The following is a 26,332-nucleotide window of genomic DNA, read 5'->3' on the forward strand; positions in this document are numbered from 1 at the left end:
TTGAACTGTGTATGAACTGGTCTGTTTCTTATCTTTTGGTATGTAAGGATTACAGCTAACAGATAGCACACTCATCTTTCCTATAATAATAAAAATGAATGTGTTCTGACACAAATATGTAGGTTTTGGAATGCGAGCTCCTACTAGTTAGAATACTAAGAATCAGTCATTCAAATGTAGCTTGCTAAAACATTTAATCACAAACAGAAGTCAACTATCCTTCATACAAAACTTTCTAAGGAATTATTAGCTCTAATGTCAGGAGCCATATTTACAGACTGAACTAAAACTACATCTGAATTCTACATTCAAGTAGCCACTACAAAGCTCAAATCCTCGTTTGCTTACAGCCCCCTGTTAAATATATTACCAGCTGAACATAAAACAAGGAGTCGGCCATTAAATGGGTCTCAGTAACTGGGAAAGCGATCAGCTCTTACATAAGCTACCCTCTCAGATCAGGAGCTGAGTGTACTGTAATTAATTTCATAACTTGCAAATGACAGGAATTTTTATAGACAGCTCGTAAACACCAAGGATATATTAAAAATTCCACCTTTACCTGCCCTCCACATTTTTAGATTTCAGTTGTTCTTCCCCTTCATGGATCTGTTCTTCTAGAACCTTTATCTTGCCTTCTCTTTGCTCAGGAGTTTCCTGACCAAACAGTTTGCTCGTCATTCCCTTTAGAGAAAACGTTCTCAGAGTCTAAAATCAAACAGAAAAATGCTCTAAATGCTTTGTTCCAGTCGAATGAGAATCAATATTTGGCTGGTGGCAGTCCGACACTGAAAAATGGACTACTGCTAGGTGGGTGCAAGAGGCATGATAGTTCAAATTAAAACCAACAGGTAAACAAACCGATATTAACTCCTATTTACTAAAAATTGTCTGTCTGAAACGTCACATGAAGTCTCTAACCTCTTCAAAAACTGCCATCAAATTATTTCCATTGTTGTATGCAGTGTTGTAGCCGGGCTGGTCCCAGGACATTAGAGATACATGGTGGGTGAGGTAATATCTTTTATTGGACTAACTTCTGTTGGAGAGAGAGAGAGAGAGAGAGAGAGAGAGAGAGAGAGAGAGACGCTTTCAAGCTTACACAGAGCTCTTCTTCAGGTCTGGGAATGTACTCAAAGAAGAGCTCTGTGCAAGCGCGAAAGCTTGTCTCTCTCTCACCAACAGAAGTTGGTCCAGTAAAAAGTATTACTGCACCCACTTTCTCTCTTCAAATACTTTGATAGATTCTTATGGCCTGATCCACTGACCACTGGACTCAAGGGAATGACTCCCATTGACTTTAATGGGCTTCATTCTGGGCCCATATTGAATGAATTTGTTTTCAGTCACCAATTTCTAATCTTCAAGTAATATTTCTTCTCATATTATATGAAAAAACCAGTAAAATAATTCTACATTAAGATATTAATAACTTTAGCAGTAATTGTTTACTCTGTTTATTCACCTTTCAGATTAAATGCAAATATTTGTTTTTAGATATTATCTAACTTCAGCCATTTTCCCTGGGGGGGGGGGGGGGGGGGGGGAAGATGGGGACGGACACCTAACATTTCATAATGAGGATGGTAAGCTTTTAAAAGATACAACCAAGATTTTTTTCCCAGATGACCGTAACTAACCAGAAACTTTGGTCTTTGTAGTATTCTATTTCATCTCATTTGAAACACTTCAGATCACCTTACTTGCAAGCTTGTATTTGCTAGGTCTGAATAAAAAAAAAGCCCGGCACAAACTGTATAAATCACCATGAAAATAATTTACTGTAAACTACTAAAAGATCTACAGCTCATGTGATACTTGTCATCATAACCAGCTGTCCACATGTTATCTATCTGTTAAATGCCATTTGGATGTCACCCTAACTTGTTTAGCTCTCTAAAAAAAAAAAAATATCCAAGTCTTGAAGAAGAAAACGGAAAAACAGACTCACTCCTGTTGCCAGTTCTTCACACTGTTGTTTCTTAGATGCCAAGTCCTGAGCAGCCATTTCCAAGTCGTACTGCATTAGTTCATGTTTCCTGCAAACGGCCCTGAAAACAATCAGTGAATGATTTGTCATGTAATATTTTGTCTTGCTACGTTTTTACCACCTTCTAAGCTTTAAAAAAAAAAACCAAAAAGTAAAAATGTTCTTTTTGGCATACGTCGTGTTCAGGTATTTATCTAGCCTGTATTTAATAGCCCTATAACAGTAAACATAACTCTAGAGCAAGCCTGCTAAATTACAGAATTTCTGGTGTGTTAGTGATTTTATACTTCAGTGACCCAAAGCATATTCTCCTGCTGCTCCTTTTTCCATAATCTCATACTAAGATTTTGTATGCCATATAAAACCATCCTCTATCTAAGGAAATCCTTCTAAAATGGTTTCATTCAACATGTTACAGTAAAAATTCCAATTGTAGGAAAGGGTTTACATGTCATTTTGGACATTGTGCCTGTGTGACAGGCAAAGATGCACATTAATCTTAGGAAAACGTCTTTCACTGTAACTTAACCCAGAGACTCCAAATTCCTTAGAGTGTATGAAAAAAAATTTTGTTTGTAAAAAGTGATACTGTACCTAAATTTATACAGTGCCTTTCATTCAGAAGGATCTCAACGTGCTTTGCAAACTTTACGAACGGATTTGCAAACACAAGTGTTGCCACTTAGTGAATGTGGCAACTGTAACTGTTCACAGCAAAAGCACACAGTACTTTAGGGCAGGAAGGAGTACTAGAGGACGTTAGGGAGGCAGAATGTATCTGTCACAACCAGAAGTTATTTGGGAAACTTCAAAACTAGGCATGGGAATTTTTTTTAACAGCCGTAAGTGGTCAGAGACTCTTTTGTGTCTCATAATGGAAGATGGCACCTCCAGCAGAAGATTGTCCTGCAGCAGCATGCTGGGGCATTAATTCAAAGGGAGGAGCACAGCTTAATCAACATACAACATTACTTCCTAGAGCACCTGGATTTTGTCTGGAGGTTCTGCCATTGAATTACTAACCACCTCAGTTATACTCAACTCTGATTGGCTTACTGGGCAATACAAGATGCAAGGTATTTGCAGACTTCAGAACGTAACTGTGTAATGTTTTCTTCAAAAGTAAAAATCGTAAGGGATAGAGACAGAAATCTGCAGAGCATGTATCAAAATAAAGCAACAGAAGTACCTGGGTTCTAATCTTTTATGTTAATATACTTACCTCAGAGCTTCTGCGTAGAAAAGATATTCTTTTAGCTGATCTGCATAATGTTCTTCCTCTTCCAATATGTCGTCAATAGAAGCTGCATACCTGGTAAAGTACAACCTTTGGTTAAACACAAGAACCCCTGATTTAGCTTCTTAAATTATATAAATACTGTAAAAGTGAAAGAACCCTATTTCTTGGCGATAATCATAAGTTACCTTAAAAGTGCTCTTTACTGTTGGATTTAAAAAGGTATATTTTAATGCCGAAGAGACTAATATAAACACTCCTGAAGGTCTGTTTCTTAAGTTATTACTACAATGAAGTGATAAATCTTACACTAGTCAAACGTTTTCTGCTGAAGAGGAGGCTGTTTTTATTGCAAGAAAAGGAAAAAAAACACAACTGGCTAAAGTAATTTATTCCTTTTCTTTAGTGATTTTCAACAGACAGCAGCAAAGTGAAAAATATTCATAACAAATTTCAGAAGGAGAATGGCATCTTTAAGGTTTGGTGAAGTGAACTTGATGCCTTCTAAAATGCTAGAGGAGACATTTAAGAGGCGGTTTTCACTTGACCCTCAGTCAATGGTGATGGAAACAATGGCATTTGAGAGTCCTCAGCACTTTGCAGAATCAAGCCTTTTAGTTCCTTAAGTAGCAAGTTCAACAACCTGTCCTTCACAAATAAGAATGTCAATTCAGACTAGCAGCTATATACGCAAGTCTTTGAGGAGCATATTTTCCAAAGTACTCAGTGTTGACCTAACTGTGCCTACTGTAGTCATTGGGAGTTTTACCACTGCGCCCATTTACTTCAATAGAGCAGAGTTAGATTGATGCTGAGATGTTTTGAAAAATCCCACCCCCTACTGTGCGTGGCAGAAAGTGACTTTTTAAATTTACAATCACTTAAAAAGGTAAGAAATGTTGTCCGACAGCTTTCAACGGGCTCCCATTGTTTGAAAAAGGTTCGCGTTTTCAAGCATGTTTAGGGACAAAAGTATCTCTGCAAAATGGTTACTGCACATATCTTCTCGTGTACGTTTTGAGTTATATGTGGTTAGCCTACTAACAGAAATAAGCTTTTACTATTGTTAGCAACACAGAGCCAATGCAGCTGGGATGAATGAGCTGTGTTATATTCCACCTCCCATAACATCAACAAAACCAACTAAGTTTGAATTCTAGAGTCTTTGTTGCAAAGCCTAAAGCAGAAAGTATAAAAACCCACCAAAATGACAACAAAATATGGAAGTAACAAAACTGTGCCAATCACCACCACATTCTTTGTTTTCATGTTATTCCTTGCATCCAACATTTCATCTGTGTCTTTCCCATTGTAAGATCTCGGGCAGTCTCCTCTCCTATCTTTGTGAAGCGAGCAGCACAAAAGGGACCTCTGGGCACTTGCCACCGGGTAAGGCATCTTCATACACCAAGCACTATCGTGCCTGGTTTTCTTCCTAAATCATGGAACTTTGAGGAACAGGGAGCAGGTGATAAAGTCAGGCCCGCTGGCATATGTAAATGAGAGCCTGTTCTCAGCAGGGAGGCTCTCCAGTAACTAGGATCTAGGGAAGGAGTGGTGGTGGCTCCCAAGCTGAAAGGGAGCTGGGAGTGTGATTTGGAAGAGAGCTGGGAGTTCCTCTATTGAGATTCTTGTAGGAAACAACTGTGGCTGTTAGGTCCGTCCTGTCAAGGGACAGGGTAAGGATCCTGAGGGGCGATATAGACAGAAGTTGGCAAGCAAATCAGGGAGCCTGCTGGAAGATGATGTGGGCCCTTAAAGCTGAAAAGTGAAAGTCAGTCATGTTCGGGAGATCTATTTGTAGTTTCTAGTTGGGGGACTGTGGAATCCTGAGGAGAAGACATGGATTGGACAGAGGGGTTCCTATACAAGAGCTGGAATATAGAATCAAAAAAATGTAGGGCTGGAAGAGGTCAGCTAGTCCAGCCCCGTGCCCTGAGGCAGTAAACCTAGACCATCCCTGACAGGTGTTTGTCCAACCTGTTCTTAAAAATTTCCAATGACGGGGATTCTACAACCTCCCTTGGAAGCCTACTCCAGAGCGTAACTATCCTTATTGTTAGAATTTTTTTCCTAATAGCTAACCTGAATCTCCCTTGCTCAGATCAAGCCCTTTACTACTTGTCCTACCTTCAGTGGACATGGGGAACAATTGATCATAGACCTCTTTATAACAGTCCTTAACATATTTGAAGATTGTTATCACATCCCTCCTCAGTCTTCTTTTCTCATGACTAACTATGGCCAGATTTGTAAGCTTTCTGCATAGGTTAGTTTTTTCCAAACCTTTTATCATTTTTGTTGCTCTCCTCTGAACTCTCTCCAGTTTGTCCACAACTGCCTCCTGTGTCTTACATGCAACACTGCTGCACTTACATGCAACACCCCAGAATGTTATTAGCCTTTTTTGCAATTGCATCATATGTTGGTTCACATTCAATTTGTGATCCAGTGTAACCCCCAGATCCTTTTGTGCAGTACTACCGTCTAGCCAGTTAGTCCCCATTTTGTAGTTGTATATTTGACTTTTCCCATCCTAACTGTAGTACTTTGCACTTGTTTTTATTGAATTTGATTGTCTTGATCTCTGACCAATACAATATATCATTTGTATATTAATAAACCAGAGCCTAGGAGTGAGATTTTGTTCTGGACTGTGACTGTTGTGTGCATGATGCTATAGAAGGGGAGAACTGAGGTACTGCACATCCAAGAAGGGTCCAGGCAAGGTGACCTTGTGACAGAAGTCTGATCACGTGTTAACAGCTTGCTTTTCAAAGGACGTAGGAAGGATACAGGGATAAATTAAATAAAAGTAAAACACCACCACACTGGGAGCTGGTGCAGGAAACACGTCTCAATGCTATCTTTAATTACTGTCTGGTGCTCAAGATACATGGCTTTTTTATGTGGCCATGTTTTTTCCTGAATTTAAAGCCCACCAATAATGTACAGCCAAGGAGGTGAGAGAAGGCTCTGGGCTTGAACCCCAAGCTTGTTGAGAAGGTGCTGTCTTTGAGCTTGAAGGGGTATGGCTGATCTCCTGCATAATCATCTATAAAAGGGCAATGGCATCTGCCCAGTTTTGTGAGAGAGGAGCATTACCATTGTGTCGGTACCAAGACTTGAATTTAAGGCTCTGTGGGTTTTGTTTTTTTTAAAGTTCCTAAAACAAAAGAGTTGGGATTTTTTAGGGCTACAGATGGACTGTACTTCATTTGCAGCCAAGTTTTTCAAGGGAGGATTTATGACTGAATGCTAGGAGTTGTTCTGCCCAACTCCCACCTAAACATACCCCAGAGCAGAATTTATACAAAAACTTAAATCATGATTTGACAAAGTAGTAGGTCAGCAGAAGCTGCACTTCTGACTATTTGAACCCAATTTTGCGCACTTTAGGCCAAAACAGGTTAAACAAATCATGGAAATCCCCAAAGAGAAAGGGAAATGCACAGCAGTGAACACGCTTCTACAAACAGGGAAATAAATGTTTCGGAGCTAAAACTTTCCAACATACTAGATTCACCTCATAGTCAATGGGAGTTGTGCAGCTAACCTGCTCTTGTTATACTTTAAACAAACTAGTTTAGGTTGTCAGTTGATTATGGAGCAGCAATGCCAGAAAGGATGGAGTCAAGTTTCTAAATTTGGGGTGGGGTGAGGGGAATGTCATTCATTTTTATCAAGGGATAAAAAAAAAATAATAATGGATGACACCATGAAAATTCACACACATACAGACACTCCCCCCATACTACACAACTATGTGGCTTCTTAAATAATAATGAGTTAAATAAAAGGGACAGAAACATTTGACTAACCATCAAAATCCTAGTAAAAATGAAGCTGGTATAAGCGGGATAAGTGCAGAATAGCTTTAAATGTATTGTAGGAACAGGTTTAGATATTTATAATGTATACTTCCTGCTCAGAAACTATACTCCTTGTGCAGTGCTCCATACTACTTCCCATAATATTAGCTTTGGAGGGGAGGGGGAGCGGGGGAAGAAGAATTGTACTGCTCAATTATTTTTCCAGTTGATCCTGGAGGTGGGGGGGGGGGGGGAGGAAAACCCCAACCTTCTGAGAATCATACAATGAGTCCCTGAACAGGGATTTCCCTACACCCACCATGAACTCCCCCATTCTCTCTCGCCCTCCCCATCACCCCCATGGTCAACTAGTGACATGCAGTGTTGCCAATTTAGTCGCTTTCCAATCCCCCCTGTAAATTCTATTACCATGTCTAATTTCAATTCCGGGGAAGACTGTCTCTGAACCTCACAACTGCTGTCTCCAGTAAGAAATGAGCTAGAGAGGCCACTTCTGGGATCATCTGTTTGTTAGAGCAGAGAGAAAAACTATGCCGTCGGAGATTGCCTTTGATGGTCATTCATTAAAGCATGGACTAATATAGGTTACCCTGGGAACTCTCCACCACCATCACTCTGGGTCTTCAACACTAACAATATAAAGGGCAGAAGTCTTAGGGGTGTTAAGTCTTACAACTCCCTTGTGCCTCTAACTGCTGTTTTATGGTAAAGTGGAGCAGGTATAAACTGGAGGGGGTATAATCTCTTGAATGAGGTATTTGTTCTATTTGCTTTACTTTAATTTGATTAAAATATCCTCTCAACATTCTGACAGCACAGCATGGTGCATGTTGATGTATCACAAAAGAGAAGCTAGGCAGGTTCAAGTACGTTTTCATTTATCTGCAGTACTTGTTCACGCAACTGAAAATAAATTGATTTCTACGGGACTGTTCAAATTTTGCAGTATTGTAATAAATATTTAACACTGCACTCCATTTCCTTATTCTTTCTATGCCCTTTTATTTGGAGTTATTTCTTGTAATGGGATTTCAGCTGTATAATAAAACTATTTTAACATTAACCATAAAACTGTTTTAAAACATAGAAATAAATGCTTCTATGTTTCATGCCTAAATACTCATATTATTTAAGGATGTGATAAAATTCTCACTTTTTAAACCAAGTTTTTATTTTGAGAATTCACTGTTAAACGAGTTTCTCCATAAAATTCTATTTGGCAGCAGGAATCTGAAATTTATATCCCTTACTAAAACTGGACAAGGGCATCAATTTACAATACAGATGTAAATTGGCATCATAAAATAGTACTACTGACAACCTTAACGTTTTCTCAAGATTCACTTTTAAAATAAGATTATCTTTTCCAATTAAAACTATTTTATGTTTCATAGTTCCACTTGCAAAGCCACAGAACTCCTGAATGGGTTAAACAACTACTCTACCAGTGATTATGATTTTGTCAAGTGGAAGGAACCAGAGATACACTGAATAAAAATTTCTCTACTATGTTTATTATTATTACATAGAAAGCAAAACTAGGCAAAACTAAAAGAATTCCCTGTTGCTGTAGTACAACCACTATTTATTTCAGGATGGGACTTGAAATTATTTTGGAATCCACTAAATAAAAGTGTTGGGTGCTGAACCGTTTAAAAAAAAAAAAGGGGGGGGGGGTTACTTAAACTTTTTGTTAAGTACAAATTAGTGTACCATCTACTGCATGGTGCAAAGCATTCCTGCCAAAACCAAATGGCTCTCATCAGGTCTGCAATACATTACAGTTTAATTCCACTAGTTTCTGGCATAGCAGCTTAAAAGAAAAGCTGGAAGAATTCCAAACACCTCTATAGTTTCAAAATAATAATAAAAAGTAACCCCTCTGACTCCCCCGAGGCCCTTTGAGCTACTTAATACAGTACATGGACTCTAAAAACAGCCCACATCCAAAAGTCACTGAAATGTTGTGTACCCAATAGTAATATACCTCTCCCTCCAAAGTTTTCTCAGTACATTTCTTATAGAAATCCCTGCCCCCCTTAATATACGTGCATCTGGCATACATCAAATTATCAGATATTCACTCAGTACTTACACATCCATGTGATGGCCAGCACTCTGCAGCCCATCCCCCATCTCCTTTTCTATTGCACTCCATTCACTAGAGAAAAAAGCAAATCCAATGAGAAACAACATCACACATGAAGTTAAGGAAAGTTAATAAGCTGCATCCTGTATATAGTTTCTTTCCAGGTGACATCTGAATGGAAATTGCCTCAAAAGTTGTACCTAGCCAAACTGCTTTTCTACCTCTAAGCAGCAGCACTGAACACAATTTAATAGTGAGACAGTTTTAAAGCATTCTGGCCAGGAATTGTCCAGCTATACATACATACACACACACACACACACACACACACACACTTCTTGTTTTTTTAGTTCCAGTTCAACAGGCAGGCATGAAAAGAACCTTGTTTAAATAGTTAAAGAGATTAAGAGAAATACTTTCTAACAGAACAGAATTGCAACATAAGATTCATTCCTTTGTGTTGACACTTTTAGCGCTATTATCTGCAATACAAATGGTCTGTAAAGCTATACTACCGATTCTCAATACGGGAATGCTGATTTTTTTAAACTAATAAGAAAATAGCCATATATGATTAAATCTAGTCAGTTTATGGATAACACAGCCACCAAAACTGGAGTGGAGATGGCAAGCACTTAGCCACAGGTAAATCACAGTCATGTGTTAATCTCATTATCTCTTAACTCTGCACGTTATTTGGTTTTATCAGTTATCCTAAACCTGCGTCCCCTACCTCTTAAATATAGAATGTACTTTTAGTTATCCTCCTCTTTGTGTAATTTCTGTCTAGTATTTATGGTTCTATACTTTAACAGAGTAGATATTTTTTAATTGTATATAATGTTGACATTTGTTTATCCTTGTGTTATTACAAAAATGCACCTAATTTAATTTTAAACCCCCATCCAGAAAGACATCTGCAATCCATTAACCTGGTGAATTAAATTTAGCACTTGTACAGATTGTATAAGCAGGAGGTTCCCCTTAACCAGAAGTTAGATTCTTTAATTCTCCAGCGAGATGGAAAACTTGGAGCATGCAACTCAGGCACATAAATCAAAAACTATTGGTTAATTCAACTTCTAAAAAGTGTACTAGAATATACCTGAGATATTGTTGATTTTTTAAATGTATTAAAAGGATCGCGATACCTTTCAGCACTAGACACAACGTAACAATTTATTAACTATATAAAATAAATTAATAGGAAGCATTCTGAGGAACAAACAAACAGAAAGAGACAAAAATCATGAAGTTATATAAAAAAAACCCTAAAAACTTCATCCAGTTGAAACTAAAAAGTTCAGCAAAGGTAGAGAGATCTGTGTCAAATACAGCATCTTGTCAATGTCTTAGTACTGAGCAGTGACACTTTCCAATGCACATATTTAGTAAAACAAAATATATCAAAGTTTATATTTCAAAAATAAGGATAAATAAGCTTCATCCATTACTTGCAAACTATCTAAGCTTCAGAAAACTAGATTATGTATTTTAAAAACCTGTTCTAATTCTTACCTGAACACTCTCCCATAATTCCCATGCACTTTGTATACACCATAGAGACGGTCTGCCACTCTCTAAAACAAACATTTGTAAGAGTTATTTTTTTGGACAAGCCCATTTCTTTTATATGCAGTTTACTAGCTTCTTGTAAAACATGCATATCTTAAGCAAAGACTAACATTTACAGACTAACCCTTCAGGTTTACAGCTGTAATATCTCAACAGCAGTATACGAGATGAAAATGTTATTTTATAAAGGCTAAAGCATAGCTCTGACTTGTCTTTTAAGACCAAAAGTATAACTTTTTTTTTTAAATCAATGGCTACAAACTATACTGAAAATTACATTTAGACCATTCTATGTATGAGAAGCTACAGAAATGCATCAGACTGTCTATACATCCAGTCAATCAGTCACTCTAGTAAGATCACCAACAACCGAGTTAATGTGAGGTGCAATTCATTTCACCTGTATAACGCCTATGTAAGTGGACATCACACAGGGGGATGTGTATGTGTGTCAGGGGGTTGGGGTAAGAGGGTGTATATGAAAACCGGAAGACAAAAATCTACGCTTCAGTTCAGAGTTGTGGTTAAGCCTCTTCCCATCTTTCACCCTGCATGGCCACTTCCCCCATGCAGTCCTAAACAAAGGCCTTAAAAGTGAACTGCAAAGGAAAGCTGGGTTGGTTCAGAAAAAAGAAACTTCAAAGCTTTTCCATACAGGATAAAGAATCTGAAAAGGCACAAGCTTATTCTTTTCTTTGAAATACAATACTACAAAGAATGGGAAAGAAAGAGTCAACTCATCACAACACTTGCTGCTAAAGCTAGAAATCAATTCATGCGTTCGGAGAATCAGAAACCTGCACATGCTACACTGTTGGTAACTACACAGTTATTGATTTCCCCCTCTACATTACACTGAACTCCGAAGCACAACTTATTTTCGTCCTTCACAATTATTAAAGCACTGTTTGATACGTCAGTGAGTTAAACAGAAGCTTTATAAAAGCCATAATTATTCATGTGTCAAAGAGGTAAAAAGGAAATAAGTTAGAACACTGTCACGCAGCTCATACACACATGTACTGGCAGGAAGGCAAGTTACTGGAATACAAGCAATTAATCCTCTAACATGCCTCCACTCGACAGGGCAATCAATTACAATCCTCCCCTACAGCACACTTTTGCCAAAAAGTAAACCCCTGTTGAACACACTAAGAACTAATATCGTGCTCCCTGTTACCAGGGTTGTAATTTCCTATTTCCTTCTCTGTTTTGTATTTTTTAAAGCTTGTGTTTTCAAGCCATAGGAGACAGCCATCCTGATTCCATGACAGTCTGTTCTAATCATTCTAAAGGACATTATTCATTATAGACTAGTCTTTAAGATGAAAACTGTTGTGGGGAACTCGTGAATTCACACCACAAGTTCTAAAAAACACAATATTATATGTCTCCGTTCCAGAAAACCTCATGCCGTTCTAACTCCTTTTTGCCACATGAGAGAAAGGCAGAATCCTGCTAACTGTACAGCGGGGATCCAACATTTTCTAGTTGATGGGGGCTTCTGGCCCCCTTGCTTCTTCCTCCAGTAGCAGCACCTATGAAGGAGAAGTAGTAATGCTATTCTGCTCTTCTCCCTTTCCTCTGAATTGTAATTGAAGATGTGCATCTTACTCTCTGGTAACAGTCTACTTTGCACTTTTCACTATTTCTGTGAAATATGCAATGTTATGCTGCAGATTTTGATGGAACGTGCAACAAACTGGGGTCTAAAAACACTCCAAATCACTACAGGTCTTGTCTAGTACTTTGGACATGATACTGATGCATCAACTTTGAGTCCCAAGGTTCTACTGTCCCAGCTAAGTACCAACCATCCCTCCTCCCAATTCCCCAAGTGACTTTCATGGGGTTTTAAATTGCCAATATGATGAGAAGGTACTACATGTAAAGTATTCTACAAGACAGAATAAAGCAATGAGCCAAACAACAGCATTATGAATGTTTGTGGAAGCATTTGTTTAACTAGAAATCTGTGGTGTAAGAATGGTCTTTTTCCAGTGACTATCAAAAGATGAATAATTCAGACTGGGGAACAATATTGGAGATAAACATTTCACACTGCTTTACTCCAAGCACATTTAGAATTCCTTCCCCCCAAAGTGTATGGTTATAAGATAATTTCTCGCGCTCCCTTCCCCCTCCTCCCCAAAAAACAAACAAACTGGACAGTACAACAAACCAATTTCAAGTGAAGAATACATACATCAGTTTTCTATTGATAAAGAAGAAATGCTGTCTTATAAATATATTCTACTATTTGTCAGGACACATATGGGAAATACTTACAGCTCTGACTCGCAGAAGGTGTGATATGACAGACTGCAGTTCATCGCTGTAGTGTTTTAGCTCAGTAAATCTCCTAGGAACAGGAAACAGATAGTACATCATTAGCTATCACAAAAGCAAGCTTTCACAAAATGTAAGACAGAGCCACAACACAAGAGCTGGCGACACCGAGCTTGACTTATGTTAAAGTGGAATTAGCTGTGGCTTCCTAGCAAATGACAACAGAATCAAACTCCTTTTTATCCAATAATTACACACATGCAAAACTACTGTACTTTTATACAACAGTAAAGGTTCAGATCAATTTATATGCCATACATTTAAAAAATAAATATAAACAGCAGACATTTTTTCTGAAAGACTGCTCTATCTGGTTTTTTTAAGAGCACTTATGAAGTGGAATGTTATTTGATAGATATGATCTAAAGAGCAGGAAGAAACTTTTCATTTAAAATCCCATTTGATGGGTTTTATGCTTACTAAAGAAAAACTGTTTAAATTCTTTTGAAGTTGATAAAATATTACCTGTACTTACAATGTGCCTTTTATGCAAGAATCTCAAAGAACTCTAAAAAAAACCATTAAATTAGCCTCAGAATACACCTAGGTGGTGTGTAAAATGGATATAATGTCCATGGCTAAGCTGAACCCCAGAGCAGGTTGCTGACTTGCGAAAAGCCTCAAGAGGGGGTTATTTACTCCTGTGCAGATGATCAGTACAAGAGCTAGACACCATTTAAGACCAACTTAAACCCTATTTTGAAGCCTTAGCTCGTGCAGAGGCGTGCGTTTTATCCAGAGTGAAAGTAAAGAATAGGAACTAGAGAACAGACTAACTACTGAATGATGATCCCTCAATTATTGTAGTGAAAAAAAATCCAGGCCAAGATTTTAAAAATAAAACAAACAAACAGATGCCTAAAGTTAGGCTTCTAAATTCTTAGTCAGTCACCTATATATAAGTGGTCTGATTTCAGAAATGCTTAGAACCCAGCAGGTCGCACTAAAAAAAACAAAACAAAAACAGGCCACTTATTTAGGTGGCTAATTATGAATTTAAGAACCAAATTTCAGCACCCATTTAAAAAAAAAAATGTATCTTTGCTTACACCACATGTTTCTAATATTTAGGAAATTGCTTCTCATAACATCCCATGACAGAAAAGGACATTTATAGGTATTCTATGATTTCTATGCCTAAAGAGAGTTTTCCACAAAAACGTGTGGCATATTAGGGTTAAAGTGTACAGTTTCTTTCAAAACATTTAAAGACCAGCAGAGAAATGATAGCGGGAAACACAAATATAGCCGTTGATCTACATGATGGGGTTTAGAGGGCAATCCTTTTAGCTTACATTTTATAAAAGATATGCCAGGACAGTGTGTTGGACAGCTTCAGACCTGAATGGTGAAGATATCTCAAGTAAATCAAGTACATAAGAACGGCCATACTGGATCAGACCAAAGGTCCATCTAGCCCAGTATCCTGTCTTCTGACAGTGGCCAATGCCAGGTGCCCCAGAGGGAATGAACAGAACAGGTAGTCATCCCAGCTTCTGGCAAACAGAAGCTAGGGACACCATCCCTGCTCATCCTGGGTAACAGCCATTGATGGACCTATCCTACATGAATTTATCTCGTTCTTTTTTGAACCCTGTTATAGTCTTGGCCTTCACAATATCCTCTGGCAAGGAGTTCCACAGGTTGACTGTGGGTTGTGTGAAGAAAGACTTTTTTGTTTGTTTTAAACCTGCTCCCAATTTAATTTGGTGACCCCTAGTTCTTGTGTTATGAGAAGGAGTAAATAACACTTCCTTATTTACTTTCTCCACACCAGTCATGATTTTATAGACCTCAATCATACCCCTTTGTCTTCTCCTTTCCAAGCCAAAGAGTACCAGTCTTATTAATCTCTCCTCAGACGGAAGCCGTTCCATACCCCTAATCATTTTTGTTGCCCTTTTCTGAATTTTTTCCAATTCCAATATATCTTTTTTGAGATGGGATGACCACACCTGCACACAGTATTCAAGATGTGTGCGTACCATGGATTGATATAGAGGCAATATGATATTTTCTTATTATCTATCCCTTTCTTAATGATGTGCAACATTCTGTTTGCTTTTTTGACTGTCCTTGCACACTGAGTGGATGTTTTCAGAGAACTATCCACAATGACTCCAAGCTTTATTTCTTGAGTAGTATCAGCTAATTTAGACCCCATCATTTTATATGTATAGTTGGGATTATGTTTTCCAATGTGCATTACTCGGCATTTTATCAATATTGAATTTTGTTGCCCAGTCACCCAGTTTTGAGAGATCCTTTTGTAGCTCTTCACAGTCTGCCTGGGATTTAACTATCTTGAGTAGTTTTGTATCATTTGCAAATTTTGCCACCTCACTGTTTACCCCTTTTTCCAGATCATTTATGAATATGTTGAATAGGACTGGGCCCCGTACAGACCCCTCAGGGACACCACTATTTACCTCTCTCCTTTCTGAAAACTGACCATTTATTCCTACCCTTGGTTTCCTATCTTTTAACCAGTTACCAATTCATGAGAGGACCTTCCCTCTTATCCCATGACAGCTTACTTTGCTTAAGAGCCTTTGGTGAGGGACCTTGTCAAAGGCTTTCTGAAAATCTAAATATACTATAGTTCTAGTACACTAAGTAGCAAGAGAGCTTTCAGACATCTCTTATTCCATGAAGAGTGATGACTGAAAATGGACAGCACAGGATTAGAGGATTGCCATACAGTCACTAAATCTGAGATACCATGTTCTTCTTGTTAAAATCTATATGATGCCAACTCTTCCTCATCTAGAAGAAAATGTTATCTTAGGTGGTTCTAGGGTGCCTCTTAATTTTGGTATCCAAACTCCATGCACAACTAACAAAACTGGTGTTCCTCACCATTCCTTGATGAACAGGGATGTGTGAACTTAAATTGCAATTCTTCTCTGAAAAATAACTAAAAATAGCATTGCAGCATTACAAGTTTACTGATTTTCAATGATTTTTAGATCAAATCTGTTCAATTCACTACTAAAAATATGCTTCAAAATGCCATTACTCCAAGTTACCTGGAATCAGAAAGGTAAGCTAGTGATGCTTTCCTGCTCTTGCAACTCCAACAGTAAAAACTGTAGAGCCAGAACATGGCTGAACATGTTGATAATGCAAAAACTAGCTCAAAAGTTCAACACTGTTTCCCCAATGCCCAACCCGTTAGCTGCGTTGGATCTGCAATGCTACCAAGTGTAAAAACCTATTTTAGTGAGTTAGGGCTGGTCTACACAATGAAGTTAGGTTGGCTTAACTACATCCTCAGGGCACTGAAAAACTTCATGTCCTGTGAGATGTAACTAAGCCAACCTAAGCTCTGGTGTAGACGCTGCTCGGTTAATGGAAGAATTCTTCTTGACCTACCTACCACCTCTCGGAGAGGTGGGTTTACTACAGCAGTGAAAGAACCGCTTCTATCACTGTAGTAAGTGTCTACACTACAGCGGTGCAGCTGTACCACTACGGCCATGCCACTGTAGCATTTCTAGTGAAGCCAAACCTTTAGCAAAGTACGACTTTCAATACAGATGAAAAGCAGGTAAGTTGAGTCAGATGCTGCTGCTTCTACAGCTGCTTTTCAGACTAGAGCCACATTTTAATAGATACTACCAATTAAAAAATCACTTCTGGATGAAAATACTTCACCTACTATTATTACTAGTCATACTTAAGATTACTATAACTATACTATAACTACTGTAACTGAAAGACACCAGAGAATTTCTCCCTTCTATTTCCAATTATTCTGTGCATTTGACACCACTAGGTCTATAGTGAAAGTTACTATAACTATGGTCAATTTCCTCTTCACAGAACAATAGGGGAGTAAAAGGTATTTTTAAGAATAGGTATAATAGGCAAATAGAAACCACAAATGGCATGGGGACTCAGGATCAAGTGTACTACTGAGAGTCACATAAGTTCAGCTGCCATAAGCAGAATCTATTGTCTAATATGGCTCAGCCACAGTGATATTACCCAGATCCTTTTCATTCTGTTTTAGGAAAGTAGCTAGTATGAAAATGGTTATCTAGTGGACTATATGAAAAAGGAACAATGCACCATTGGGAAAGCAATTTTTGATTGGATTTGAAGTACAGAAGGAAGACAGCAGGATGTTTGCAACGAAACTGGATTAGAGAATTCAGTGGAAATGTCACTACACATTTATTTTTGAGCAACAGAAGAGCACATTTTTTTCCACCACTGACCCCTTCAATAAAAACCACTCAGCCTACCAGAAGTGCTTTGGTTTTGTTCCAAACCAACTTCAGTAGTTAAGACTTTTGAAATGCTGTGTTGCTATCCAACTTTCTACGGTTGGTTTAAATTAAGGATTGAGAAAGCTACTGATACTTACTACCTCAGGGACTAAGCCTAGTAGCCAAGTGAAAGATACTGGTGCTCCCACACTTCCAAAACCAACCCCCTAACTGTCAAGCCACCCTTTGCTGTACAAATGAATAAAACAGACCGTGTACTGTAATTATAACATTTTAATCAGCTATTTAATAAATTTGTAAAAATGTTACCTGCAATAAGAGCTAGTGGCACCATGGAATACCAGGAAAAAAGTGTCCAATATATTAGTTGTTGAATTTCCCCAATATCTATTGAATAATACACACCTCTACCCCGATATAACGTTATCCTCGGGAAACAAAAAACCTTACCGCATTATAGGTGAAACCGTGTTATATCGAACTTGCTTTGATCTGCCGGAGTGCGCAGCCCCCACCCCGGGAGACTGCTTTACCGCACTATATCCGAATTCATGTTATATCGGGTCGCGTTATATCGGGGTACAGGTGTATTTGTCAAATAGCATTTGGCCAGCCACTGAGCAGGCTGAATATCACAACAAGTATTTGGCAAATAAATTTGTTAAATATTGGTAACATCTCTAATATAACAAATTTGATAAATATTATTCAACAAGCTCTATGCTACTCTTGCTTTTATTACACATTCTCTCCATTCCTGTCTGTATTCTACTTTTTCTTTCCAAAACCAGATCATAATGCATCTTTTCCTTAGTGGCATTTAGTATCAATTTCCTCATCTCACAGTCATAGAAGGGACCATCAGATCACCTAATCTGACTTCCCGTATACCACAGACCACCAGTATCACCTACTTTACTCTTTTGCTTTTCCTTCCCCTACACTGTGTGCTTTCCTCCACATCCCCTTTCCAAATCTCTCTTTAAATACTGCATTTCTCTTTTCTGTGTTACCTCAATCTCTCCCTCCCATATTAAGGAGGCTGGTAAAATTTCCAAGCCCTAAAAACAAGAAGATTAAACACTACTAGTCACAGACTAATAAAAAAAAAAAAAAAAAAAAAAGATTTGGGGGAGGGGAAGATAATATCCAAACAAGGGTCTAATTTCACTTTCAGATGCTGTATAAGGGGAAGGTGTCATTTCTTGACACGGCTTCAGAATTTCATCCTTCAGTTTCTGATAGATTTTAAGTAGCACCATATTGTTGGAAGGGAGAAGTAGCCCTCTGTCTCTTGGTTCCCTCTGTCAGACTATCCTGGATGCTGCTACTATATACTCCCCATACTTCAGCCTCTGTTAATAGGCCTCCTATCCAGCTAATAACTCCAGTGCCTGCCTCGGCAGCTACCCACAGCTTCCCAAGACACAGTAGACTGAAATTGATCTGGGTTTCCAATAGCAGCTGTGAAAATTGGCAGCTTGGGAACTGCAGCACTGGCAAGTGCATATAGTTGTGTGTGTGCACAAGAGAGATATTGGCTATGTATGCTTGCAGATTCCGGAAGGGACCACTGCATTAATTTGAAAAGGTTTCTTTGAAAACAAAGACTAGATTTTTTTTTTTTTTTAATGAAAGCTTAGATTCTGCATAAGGTGATGGCATTTCCTTTAAGAGTTTCCTGCTCTCCCTGTGAACTGGGTTTTTCAAGCCTCTTTTCACGGTCCCTTATTGGGTTTGTTAATGAGGTTTAAAAGAAGTGTGCAGATAGCATACACTCCGAAATGAAAAATTACATAGATAGCACACACTATCATTCATAATTACAATTGTAACTAGTACGAAAAATCTTACTTGTCTGGGTTCTTCACTCTGAATGTTGCATTAAGAGCTTTTAACCTGGAGTCTGCCTGGAAAAAAAAGTTTGAAATATAATTGCATTATAACAACATCAAGCAACAATTTCTCTTTGCTGACAGCCACAGTAGAAAGCTGCAGTTTTCTGTCATGGTACTTCATCAAAAATTTCAAACATATTGAACAAATCTGACAAGTGAAGGAGTTCATGTCAGGCTGCTTTTAGAGAAAAGGCTAGAAAACAAAACTGTTCTGTGTACTAGCATGTAAACAGTATCCAATATCATTAAACTAGTATAAGCATAAACCCCAGCAAAATATTCTTGTCTTGAAATGTTACACAAACCACAAAATTAAGATATATAACCGTACATTCTTTTCAGGTGATGCAAGTAGGTCTAAGGCTATATGGACAAATTATTTTATATATTTTTCAAACCAAAGAAAACCAATAGTGGAAATGACCTTTATATGCTCTGAATTACCAAAAAACAGTTCCCCAGTGGCATCAAACACAAATCTATTGTGTTCTCTCATTTTCAGAGTTACTGTAGAGGAAAGCATACATATATCTGTGAATGAGAATAGTGCCAGCTTTTGATGCAGTGTTCCTTTTCAATAGATAGGAAACTGCTATATTGAATCGCAAATTGGATCACTGGATTTTCTTCTGTAAAGAAACAGTTGCTATAATTAAACTTTCTGCTCTGTTTCTGAGAAAAAATGTTATTCTACCAGTGCCTGCAACCGAAGTATGGAATTCCCAACACTAATTCTTGCTTTTGTGGTTTAAATTTTTTAAGAATTTAGTTAGAATTCATCAGTTTTTATGTTTACTCTGTAAAAGAGCAACATGTCTCCACTTATTTTATTTCTTTTACTGTAATTATTACTGTAATACCTACATGTCCTGGTCATTGGGGCCTGAATGTGCTAGACATGTACACACAACAAAAAGTCAGTCCCTTCCTCAGATAGTAAGGCCTTTAAGAACATGTCCAGATGGAGACACTCAAGAAAATTAAGACAAATTAACTAAAGGTGCAAGGTGCTAAATTAGAACACATGCAATCCCTGTGTGGATGCACCCCTTCAGAAGTGGCCCGAGTTCATTTTGGTTAATCCTTCTTCAAAACGAAAAGAGGTAGGTTTAAAAGAACCAAGACTTCTGGCGCAAAAGGCTCAGTAAGAGTGATAATTCACAACTGTACCTTCTGGCAGAGAGAGTTTTTAGCAATGATGTTTGCTATAGGAATAATATTTTGTGCATCAATAGCAGCAAAGTCAGCAACTCTTAAGAGCAGTTTTTAAAAAGTTATTTAGCAACTGATTCCAGTAGAACCCAATGCTCGCTTGGAGTTAGAGTAGAAAGTTTCCCTTCATAAGCCTCTCAGTAAATTCTATTTATGAGATTGGCACCAGACTGAGACTGTTCCGCCTCCCATCACATTGTGTCCAAGCTGAACCGTGTTTGAATTTCACTGTAATATCCTTGACGCTGGAATCTCATCTCATGTTGGTAGAGTGCTGAGCACAACGTCTGAGCTCAATTAAAAAGTAATTTTGCTATTGTGATTGGCATGACAGCTACCGATGAGTATTATACAAAAGTGTGGTCACGGAATAAAAAGGAGTTACTTTCCAGCAGTAATTCTGCTTCTCCAAACATTCTACAGACTGAGGGAGCAAATATCCCAACCCCCTATAGTCATCTCTCAGAGTGCAAAGGAAGGGTTTTTAAAATTTTATTTAAGAATAGATTGGCTAGTTTTCAGCAAAGATAAGTGACAGGTGTCAAGACTCAGTTCTACTCAAAGGTGTCTGGTAACATCTTGGTCATGAGACCTGTTTTCTCTGAGCAGTCTGACTCATACTTGCTTACTTTATGGGCAAAAGTATTTACACTACTTTATATACAGCTGTTCACATTACAGAGTTAAAAGAGCTCTCTGGGAGAGCAAGACAGTCAATTCTACTCTGGGTTCTGAATGCATCATCAAAAGGTCCAATTACAGTACCAAATTCTGCCCTCCGTTACACATACGTAATCTTTCAAAGCCAATGAAGTTTCACAGGTGTAACTGAGGAAACAATCTGTTTTGCAGAATCTGTACTATTGATGAGGCACAAGAAGGAAATAACACAGCTTGACTTCTTGTGCATTATCAATCTGGCCATTTTTTACACACTGATTTCAAACAAAAATCATACTACAAGCTAGCTAAGGGTTACTATCAAGCTAGAGCAAGTTTATGTAAGGTTTCTGGACAGACATTTTTGTAAATTGAGAGTATGTGCAAAAAGAATTTACAGAGGTGGTTAAATGGAGTGAATACTTGAAGTGGAATTGGCTGTCAATTGAGACTGGGTCAAGTAGCTTTCACACACAAAAGCAAAAACTGGATGACAATATGGAATATAGCAGTTAAAAAGAGGTACTGGCTTTGTGCTCAGGAGTAGCCAGTGCCGTTTTGTTAAGGTTTGTTTGTTTTCCAGGGGGGGAGAGAGGGGGAGGAGGGAATTGTACACCATGTTTTTCCTCCTCCAGATTAACTATGACGGGGGGTGGGAGGTGGGGAAGATAGTGCATTGTATTTTGCCCTCCCAGAGCAAAAAAGTTTGAAAGAACATTTAAACACGTATTCTAAATTGCAGTATTTTGCGGGCGGGGGGAACGCATTACAGCTGGTAGAGACAGAATTCTAACTCAGAGTAGTCGGGGTAATCCAAAATAAATCCTCCTGGTTTAAACACAGGATCTTCATCTGTTCGACTAGTGTATTGCAGTGTCTGGACTGTGCCATCTAATTAGTCTGCAAACCCTCTGGCGTCACGGAACAAAGGCAGAAAATGGGCCCATGGCTTGCTTCTGGTCCTACACAACTACGCACTCCAAGTATAAATCTGCCTCTGATATTATTATTAAGCTACCATAAGGAACCAACTCTATCAGCTTACTAAAACCCTTTTATTTTTACATTCAACACAGAAATTGAATGTAGAATTAAAAGGTTTAGCAAAGGAAACAGAAAGGCTCCATTCCCCCATTATTTTATAAAAATGTAACATTTTCCTTAGGGAAGCATGGATTCCACAGAGAAAATAACCATGCACACTGTCAGAAATCTAGAAAGCGGAATAGTGATTGTCTCATCTTACATTTTACCTAAGATACCATCTGTCCTTAGACAGCTGTTTATGTTGAATATTTTGAAGTAATTTAACTGTTGTTCTTTGGGTTCCTTCTTCCCCTCTCAAGTAACCTACATTTTAATAAAGCTAAATGAACTGAACAGGCCATGTATCTGACAATTTGTTTAACAGAAACTATATTTTTCTCACTTGCTCTTACATGCCATAATTTTCTCCTTTCTCCCACTCTTATTCTGGAGTATCTATGTTGAGTTTAATAAAAACTTTTATTATGCCCTTCCCACCATTCTCAATGCAACTAACTCAAACTGCCCATGCTGCTGTTCTCAAACACAGCCTAAAACATCATTAATTGATGATTTTGGGGTACAACATACATGACATCATTTAAAAATATGAGTTAGCAGTGTCTACCATCTGAATGCTTTGCAAATTGTGACGTGCTATCAGTAATTTTAAATGATGGTTCAGAAAACTGTCTTCCGCAGTTTTAAAGCTTAAAGGAGCAGAGCAGGATAGGATCAAGTTTTTCCAAAAAGATCTGTCAAGCAGATGTTACATCCACATATCAGCCCATAGATAATCAAGAGGTTAATAAAAACAAGGTCATTCTTGCAATTCAAATGAATACACAGGAAAACCATTGCAAATGCTATTCTACATGTGCATCTTTAAAATTTTTAATTTTTTACCTTTTTAATATTCCCCTGTAACCCCCTCTCTCACATTGTTTCCCCTCTACGATTATGTGCCATATATATTTCTTCCTGAATTTGCAGCCTAACTCCTTGGATGATAACTTGGTCTCTTTTTTCTAAGGAATACTTGTCTTCTTGTTTACCTATTTTTTTCCACTGGTTGAGTTCCCTATATGCCTCAATGTATTGAATAAGTGCAGATCTTGTTACAAACTTAAAAAAAAAAAAAAAGAAGAAGAGTCCACTCTTAAGACTCCAGTGCCATAAACTGTCCCCTAGACTGATGGTCCTAAATGCCTAGCAGTGTTAGAAGAGACACCCCAAGACAAAAGTCTACCACAAATCCACAGCATGTTTACTCATAATTCTGTGTCAAAGACCCTATATTCTGCAGCAGCTTCAGATAAATAAAAGCTCCATTTTCATTTAACAGAAAAGGTACGTAAAAGGAATATTGTACTAGTGTACTATTTAATTAAATCTTAAATTCAATTTATTTTACCCTGGCTCTACATTTTTAATTTTCAGTCGGTTGCAGATTTTTTTATTGACCATACAGAGTGGCACTGAAGATGTGGTCTGTACGTGCTGTATGTGTTGGGAGGGAAGGAAGCTAAAGGTTGTGGTAGATGGATAGGGGAGAGGTGCAGATTTTCACACTAGGCAGGCAGTTTGAAATTATGGGATATGGACATCAGCAGGATGTGCCCAGTAATACAATCAGCAGTGAATTAAAGTCAAATTGCCAACATCAGTAGGTGCCAGCATTAAACCTCCTTGTGATTAATGGGGACAGATCACACCCCAGAACTATTTTTTTAGGCTTTCAGCAGATTCAGGACAACAGTACTTCATTCATTTATACTCACATTTGAAAGATTTTCTTTGCAACCAAGAGAATTAGAGACTATATATTTAAGATGAAGGCTTAGATTCATACCCACTATATTTTGCACCCACAGAATCAGAGTACATATGGCTATGCCCAAAAGTTGCATCTGTCAACAAATTCCCATGTACCTACACTTTGCCTGTGTACTAATGTAACACTCGGTCACCTATTCCTGCCTGTCCTCCACAGTTTTCCCTCTCCCACTACTGACTGCAATCAGTGTACAGGTGGCTCGTGTTAGGAGTTTGTCCTAACTGGATGTTCAATTTTCTTCTCAATTGCCTCCTATAAGAAGTCAGAGGAGCATGTTCCTTTCAAGGATTTATTGCAGAGACTTCCTCAAAACTAATTAAAAATCAAATGGTCTAATTAAGCAAATAAAATTCTGCATAACATATCGAGTCTGAGACTCAGCAACAGTTGAACTAGGTAGGTATATCTTGGATTACCTCTATTGCTAGGGAGCACTGTTCTTTCTCCCATCTGACTCTTTTGGCTACTCGTCCTGTCAGAGACATCCTCCTTGGCCTTGGCCCTCTCTGCTTCTCTTCTGTTGTCTTGTTCAGGTTTCTCTGAGGTACCTAACTTACCATACCAAACCCCAAGATCTGTTTAAAAATTCATTCAGGACTGTATTCAGAGCTTTGGCTGAAGCATTTCAGTTCTTATTTGTACGTTCCACCTCACCACCCCAAATAAGCACCCTCTCCTTCAGGGCTGTCAACCTTTAGAGCTGGCCTTTACAGTCCTGCTTTGGCATGATATTTGTCTAGGTTGGTGTCACTCTGAAACCAGCTCAGTCTGCTTTTAAAAATACAGGGGTCATAATTCTTAAAATTAATTCTACGCTGCATCAAATATGAAACATGGGCAGATTAACTGACCTGTCGCAGCTTCCCTCACTTATGAAATCTGGTAATTATCTGTTACATAATACCAGTACTACACTGTTTCCTTATATGGTCAAAATTATGCAGTTCGTCATGGGCCTGCTATTTTTAACACAACAGAAAGCATAACTCTGCAGAGACACTGAATTATGGTCTTTAATTGTGGTCAGAACAGTTCACAGGGTCACAACATTCACTACACAAATGCATATAATAATTACCTTTAACTGAAATCCGGTCTCGTTCACCATTTCTTTCCATCCACCTTCCTAGAAATAAAAGTTTCACTTCAGTAATCTTCACTGACAAACATACAGCAGGCACAGTCTATATGAGACACGATAATAGCACCACTTCCAGGCAGAAAGGACATTGGAGAATCTCCTTGGGTTATGTGGGAATCACAAGCATCCAAACATTGGCTCAGTCCCACTCCCTGGACCAAGTTCTGAAAAAGGTAGGTCAAGAAAATCTTCCTTTCAACGTCTGGACTTAGAATAATGGGTCATTCTGTATGACAGGTTTTATGTTTACCCACCACCCCATTCACAACTTTTCCCCTTCACTACATGACACCAGCAGGCTGCATTATCCTGCGTACTTAAGAGGATTCTTTTCTGATGAGCAATTCACACTTTATAAGAAGACGGGTAATGGCAGAGTCACTTCTTTAATGTTCCCAGCCACCACCAATTCCAGGACTGAGACTGAGTTGAGGCCTCAATCTGCCTGATTTCTAGCTCATTATACGACCGGCTAAGCCATCAGACCCACAAGACCAAATGAATGAACCACTTTTCAAAATAGCATACTTCAAAAATAGGGCACATTAATTATTTTTAAAAAAAAGGTGTCTTAACTTGAGTAAGAAACGGAAATAGTCAAAAAAAGAACAGGAGTACTTGTGCACCTTAGAGACTAACACATTTATTAGAGCATAAGCTTTCGTGGACTACAGCCCACTTCTTCGGATGCATATAGAATGTAGTCCACGAAAGCTTATGCTCTAATAAATTGGTTAGTCTCTAAGGTGCCACAAGTACCCCTGTTCTTTTTACGGATACAGACTAACACGGCTGCTACTCTGGAAATAGTCAAGATAGCAATGTTCACATTGCAAATTTAAAACTGTTCTTTTGTATTGTTTGGGTAATTCAGATGATAAACATTCAGCATGTTCACAGAATGCTCCTCCTAATAACCCACAGCGGAATACTCTAAAGGTTGTAAGCTGAACTGTAATAGAGAAACATTCACAAATAAGAAAAAATATTAAGAAAGCAAAAGCAAATACCATACATGCCACTTTCCTGTAAGTTTTAATTACGTTTTTCTTCATTAGGCCAACCTTCCCGTGATGAGCACTATTAGCAGTGACAAATGTGATCCTAGACTTACACTAGATATTCAGTTGCAGGGTGATGACAACAACAAAAATGTTCAATCTTATTTGAGCAGAAGAAAGGAGACTAATTCTTATCAGACTGTACCTAGGATACCGGACACGGTCCTGGACACTGACGTACAACAAAGA

The 26,332-nt window shown here is 38.3% G+C and overlaps 1 protein-coding gene across 2 annotated transcripts in view; it reads right to left on the minus strand.

Annotated features, from left to right (window-relative positions):
- The window catches only part of SNX4 (sorting nexin 4), a 56,073-nt gene that overhangs the window by 3,479 nt on the left and 26,262 nt on the right, over positions 1–26,332 (minus strand). For both annotated transcript variants that reach the window (XM_034785303.1, XM_034785302.1), the window contains 8 exons: positions 25,020–25,067; positions 19,163–19,218; positions 13,014–13,086; positions 10,668–10,729; positions 9,156–9,221; positions 3,213–3,302; positions 1,952–2,051; positions 563–708 (listed from right to left, as the gene is read on the minus strand). In XM_034785303.1, coding sequence (XP_034641194.1) covers positions 563–708; positions 1,952–2,051; positions 3,213–3,302; positions 9,156–9,221; positions 10,668–10,729; positions 13,014–13,086; positions 19,163–19,218; positions 25,020–25,067 — 641 coding nt within the window. The remainder of the gene's footprint in view (positions 1–562; positions 709–1,951; positions 2,052–3,212; positions 3,303–9,155; positions 9,222–10,667; positions 10,730–13,013; positions 13,087–19,162; positions 19,219–25,019; positions 25,068–26,332) is intronic.

Source organism: Trachemys scripta, chromosome 11 (genome assembly GCF_013100865.1).
Source record: "Trachemys scripta elegans isolate TJP31775 chromosome 11, CAS_Tse_1.0, whole genome shotgun sequence".
Lineage (NCBI taxonomy): Eukaryota > Metazoa > Chordata > Testudines > Emydidae > Trachemys > Trachemys scripta.